Source organism: Humulus lupulus, chromosome 1 (assembly GCF_963169125.1).
Source record: "Humulus lupulus chromosome 1, drHumLupu1.1, whole genome shotgun sequence".
NCBI lineage: Eukaryota > Viridiplantae > Streptophyta > Magnoliopsida > Rosales > Cannabaceae > Humulus > Humulus lupulus.
In genome coordinates, this window is record NC_084793.1 from 200,576,368 (window position 1) to 200,582,376 (window position 6,009).

At 35.8% G+C, this 6,009-nt stretch overlaps 2 protein-coding genes across 2 annotated transcripts; one reads left to right on the plus strand and one right to left on the minus strand.

Moving 5' to 3' along the window:
- The first annotated feature begins 1,777 nt into the window (after positions 1–1,777).
- Positions 1,778–2,694, plus strand: LOC133825011 (cell wall / vacuolar inhibitor of fructosidase 2). Its single transcript, XM_062258015.1, has one exon. It carries the CDS (start codon positions 1,963–1,965, stop codon positions 2,488–2,490), a length of 528 nt encoding a protein of 175 aa, XP_062113999.1. The 5' UTR covers positions 1,778–1,962; the 3' UTR covers positions 2,491–2,694.
- A 937-nt stretch (positions 2,695–3,631) lies between these two features.
- On the minus strand, positions 3,632–4,309 carry LOC133827127 (secreted RxLR effector protein 161-like). The gene has a single exon (XM_062258820.1). It carries the CDS (start codon positions 4,307–4,309, stop codon positions 3,632–3,634), a length of 678 nt encoding a protein of 225 aa, XP_062114804.1.
- Between the last annotated feature and the right edge of the window lie 1,700 nt (positions 4,310–6,009).

The window sequence follows — 6,009 nt, forward strand, 5'->3', positions numbered from 1 at the left end:
ATGGAACTCACAAATGGATATATCTATATGGAATTATCAAGCCTTTGGTCAATTTCTAGCCAAATTCTATAGTGAATAGAAATAGTGTATCTTACAAGTGAGCACTAGGGTTATATGTATAGAGTTTTGATACACTTTTTGAATTTCAAACTCCACAAACCCTCTTGGGTGTTACCAATATTAAATTGGGTGTTTATGAAATTAAATGGAAAATTTGGGAGTTACTAAATGTATTCCACACATTCAAATTGTTAAAAATGCAAAATGAGATTTGGGTGTCAGCCTCCTAAGCGCAACCTAAATCATTCTAGGTTGTGGCCTAGGACATTCTAGGCCACGGCGTGAGGCACTTTGTGCCTCCCAATTTTGCATTTTGCCACAAAAACGTCCCCATCTCATTCTTATTTGATTTTGTAATTTCCATACACCTAATGACAATCAAAATCATATATACAACAACTATTCAACATAATATAGCTAATAAAATTCAATTTAGAAATGTGTAACTCTTATTTTATACATTAATAGGTGATCTTTTATTGGAAGTTACAAATGATTACTAATTTGTAATATGTGCAACTCCAAAAAATATATTACAAATTTAGACAAATACATTTGTCATTCTTATTTGTAATTTCGAAAATATATTACAAAACATGATAAACTCATCTTGTCGCATTTATCTCTTCATTATTTAATCTATCATTATATTATAAGATATTGGATGACATTTCTAAGTTTATCTAATGAGCTATATTTTTACATAAAAAAATGGAAGCAATATTCTAGCGAATGAAGTTAAAGATATTGAGATAGGCTATGGTGTGGACCACGTTAAGATATGATGAAGAGGTTAGGGCAAGGCACTGGCATAAGGCATGTCAAAACAATTCCAGTTTCAGAAACCGAAGAACAGTGGGTCGAGGCTCTAATGTTTGTTCCTTTGTTGTGACCCGTGATTCATGTTTTGGAACCTACCTACCTATATATACCTACTCAAAGCTATCTTCCAAACTAGGCTTTATGCATAGCTTTGACACCCTGCTCAAAATGTTATACCATCACATTCACTCTCGTCCTTAATATTGGATTCCGTGAACTCCAATTTTAACAAAAACCTGCAAAAATAAAATATATATTATCTATGGATGAAAATATATATTATATAAAAAATTACTAATTAATATTCTTCCTTTCCTATTCATTTTCATATTCATATTTACCTTCTCCTCCCGTGGTGTCAAGGCAGTCTACCACTCATTTCCCATTTTGTTACCCAATAAACTTTAGCCAACTTCTATGAAACTATCATATATAAGAGAGTCCATGTAAAAGGAAACTAACTACAGAAAAGAAGGAAGATAAAGTATTTAATGAAGAAACAAAGACTTTTAGATCTAGTGTAGTCTAGGATATAATAACAATAATAAAAAAGAATGAGTTAATTAATTATATCCTTCTCTCTATATAAGACATATTTTTTTAATTCTTTCGAAATTTATAAAAATATATATGGAACAGAAAGAAGAAGAAGAAGAAGTAGAAACATATTTAGATAATCGAGATAATTTATTCTTTCTTTAAGCATGAAGTAAAAAAACTAATGAAATTGAAGAAAGATGACAACTCAGTACATTTCTCTTTTAGTAAATAATAAATATTTGAAACTAGTTTAATGCCCTATTATTATTATTATTTTTTCTTTTATTAAAAAATTCCAATATATAATTGGACATTGGAATAGAATTTCTCTATAATTTTTTATTTAAATGTTGTAGCCAGTCACGTCTACGTGAACACAAGTCAAAATCCAATCCTTCCCAAACACGAAAAACCAAAGCCATAGAACAATCACTGCACAGCCTCTCTACACTTAGCTTCACTATATATCCTAACTTCATTTCTATCTTACTTTCTCTCCATTCAAACACCCGAACTTCACGCAATCTGCTGCACACTCAAATGGCCGCTTCTCCCATTCTTCTCCTCATCCTCTTCCTCCTCTCCATCGCCGGAGCCCAGTCCAACTTCATCGACAAAACCTGCAAAGCCACAAAATTCTACGATCTCTGCGTGTCGTCCCTCAAATCGGATCCCACGAGCAGAAACGCCGATGTTAAGGGACTTGCCACAATCATGATCGGGATCGGGATGGCCAACTCCACAGCGACGTCGTCTTATCTGTCTTCTCAGTTGCTCAGCGCCTCTGGGAACGACGTCGTATTGAAAAAAGTCCTCAAGGAATGCGCTGACAAGTACGGGTTCGCCGCCGACGCCCTCCAGGCTTCTGCTCAGGATTTGGCAGCGGAGAGCTTCGACTACGCTTACCTGCACGTCACCGCAGCGGAGAATTACCCCAACGCGTGCCGCAACGCGTTCCGACGGTTTCCTGGCTTGGCTTACCCGCCTGAGCTGGCGCGAAGAGAAGAAGGCCTGAAGCGTATCTGCGACGTCGTTTTGGGTATTATCGACAATCTTGGTGAATATTAACTTAAACTAGTGTACTAGATTTAGCTATTGATTAAAGTGAGCTTGAATCGATCTCATCGATCTTAATTGATGTGTTTCTTCTTGGAGGGGGCTAATTGATGTTTCTACTAGGAACAAAACAAAAATTATTTACTTGTAGTGACTTCATTTCTTAATTTCACAAATAATTATATCGTGTTTGTAAATAGTAAGTTTGTTATTTTTTGGGCTGGTACTCCATCATATTTTTCTGATTAATATATATAACGTGATATAATTATTTTTTAAAATTTGAAGTTTTTTTAATAAAAATTTTAAATTCTTAAATTTTGAGACCTATTTTTGTTGGATCTTAAACATAGATCTAGTCTGTATATATTCTATATTCGGTGTCGAACTTCTTCAACATTACAAAACAGTGATAGTACATCATTTGTCATTCTACGTATTAAATAAAAACTGTAAATCGAAAAAAAAAATTCCTATTATAACCTTTAGGAAAAATCTAGTATTGTTAGGGAATTCACATTCAATCACAAAATCAACAAACTAATAGACATAACATGCACAAATTCAATAGAAAAATCAGAAAGAAAAACAATAAAATGAACATCAAGAATTATAGAGGTTCAGCTCAAATAACTTGAGCTTCCATCCTCTTTGAACTCCCTTTGGGATGTTCTTCTCTGCACTATAAAACAGCAATGGAGATTACAACTTGTTACCACTAAAGAACTTCTATACTTGATGGATTACAATGCCTTGTACCCAATCAAAACCCCAAGTACACTTGACCATATACAAAGAAATCTCTCACCTAAGACCCCAAGTGTTTCTCTCTCAAACTCTCTCTCTGAAATAGCTCATTTTATTTACAAATAAAATCTGTTCTCATCTCACTCTTAAACAACTGAGATAATAAGACCTATTTATAGATGGTTTTTACAACTGTCATCTAACTTAAAAAAAAATACCAGAAATAAACGCAGACTCATCTGGCGAAATGGCAGATAAGACTGGAAGAAAAAACGTAATTTTGCTAATGTATTCTGATGTTTAATGCAGACCAAATATTCTAACAAATTTCCACCTTGGTCTTCATTAAACATGGATTGCAGAGATAAACATAACTTCCCAAGGATCCCAGTTCAGCCATCAACTATCATCCATGATCAATTCCGAGCAAGCTTAGGTAGTAGTTAAACTTGCTCAATGGCAATATCTTAGTTCCAACATCAGCGGGGTTCTCTTCTGTAGGGACTTTTTCGACATTGATTACACCTTCAATGACCTTGTCACGAATAAAGTGATACTTGATCTCCACATGCTTAGTCCGGTCATGAAATACTGGATTCTTACACAAATGTATGGCACTTTGACTATCTAAAAAAATTGTAGCTTTTCCTTTGAACACTTGTAGCTCTTTTAGAAGACCTTGAACCCAAATACCTTCTTTGATTGCTTCAGTAGCAGCCATGTACTCAGCTTCAGTAGTTGAAAGTGCAACTACAGATTGTAGTTGAGACTTCCAACTCACACAATTCCCACTTACTAGAAAGTAATAGGTTGTAGTAGACTTTCTAGTGTCTCGGTCTCCAACATAATCCGAGTCTACAAACCCACTGATTTCCACCTGATTATGATGCCGCTTGTACACCAACCCATGTCTAGTAGTATTAATCAAATAGCGCAGCAACCACTTCATAGCATTCCAATGAATTCTTCCGGGATTTTCCATGTATCTACTTAGAGCACTAATCGAGTGTGATAAATCAGGCCTAGTACAAATTATTAGATACATTATAGCTCCAACAACATTAGAATAAGGTACTTTGGCCATATCTTCCTTTTCAAACTCAGTTTAAGGACAATAAGCATTTGTAAGCTGATATTGACTTGTCAATGGCTGTTTGACAGCTTTAGCACCCTTCATAGAAAACCTTTTTAGAACCTTTTCAACATAAGACTTTTGACTGATGAAGATGGTATGTTGATCCCTATTTCTCTTGATCTCCATACCTAAAATCTTTGTAGCCATGCCCAAATCCTTCATTTCAAATTATGTTTTGAGAAGAGCCTTCAACTTATTCAACTTGTCCCTTTTGTCACTAATCAGCAACACTTGAGCTTGAGAAGCTTCTGGACCAGTGGGCCCGTAAAACTCACTAGGATAAGCTTAACGGGATGGTACTTACTTTCATACAGGTGCTGCATGGCTGTCGTCAGCTCGTGTTGTGAGATGTTTGGTAAAGTCATATCATCCACACACAACAGTAGATACTCAACATCTTTGAATTGTTGTCCTTTGAAGTAAAGGCAAGGATCATAGTAGCTTCTTTGAAAACCATGCTTTATCATGAACCCATCAAAACGTTTATACCACTGCCGAGGTGATTGCTTGAGGCCATACAACGATCTCTTGAGCAAACACACTTTATCTTGGCCTTTGAATATCTCAAACCCAATTGGTTGCTCCATGTAAATAGTCTCTTCTAAGTCACCATGTGAAAATGCAGTTTTTACATCCATTTGGTCAAGTTCCAGATTGAACTGGGCAACCAAAGATAGCATGATTCTTATGGTTTTATATTTAATGACTAGTGAGAAAATCTCTGTAAAATCCACTCCTTCCTTTTGAGTGAATCCCTTAGCAACCAACCTTGCTTTGTATCTCACTGGTTCTTGATCATTCATACCTTCTTTTACTTTGAACAACCATCTACATGCTACTACATTCTTGTCTTTGAGTCTATTAACCAGTGTCCAAGTATCATTCTTGTACAAAGACCTCATTTCCTCCTTCATAGCATCAATCCAATGCTTTGAATCTGAACCTTTTACTGCCTCTTCATATGAGTTGGGTTCTGAATTAGCTAACTCAAGTGCAGACATCAGTGCATAAGCTATCATGTCATCCCAAGCTGTAAGTGCAAGCTTCTGGACTGGTTTTGGTTCTCTCCTGACTCTGTCTCTTGCAAGCTGGTATGACGCAGTCGGATCTGCATGCACTACTACAAAAAAGGGTTTTTAGGACTCGCGGGGCACGAGTCCTCTATTTGAGAGCCCTTAAAAACTGGGATTTTTTAGGACTCGCATTGCGAGTCCTAAAAAATGTGCGAGTCCTAAAAGTCCTAAAAGAAATTCTTTAAGGACTCTCAACGCGAATCCTAAAAAGTCCAGAAGATTGGAGGGAATTTGTGATTTTTTAAAATTCAAATTTTTAGGAGACATATAAGTTTTTAGGACTCGCAATGCGAGTCCTAAAAAGTCCAGGAGGTGTTTTTTTAAAACCCAAAATCAAACTTTTTTAGGACTCGCAACGTGAGTCCTAAAAGATATTCTTTAAGGACTCGCAACGCGAGTCCTAAAATGTCCAGGAGGTGTTTTTTTAAAATCCAAAATCAAACTTTTTTAGGACACACAGAGCGAGTCCTAAAATGTCCAGAAGTTGTTTTAGGACTCGCATATATGTGAGTGTCCTAAAAACCCTTTTTTGTAGTAGTGATGTATTTCAGATGCATCTACACTTTGTTCTGGTTG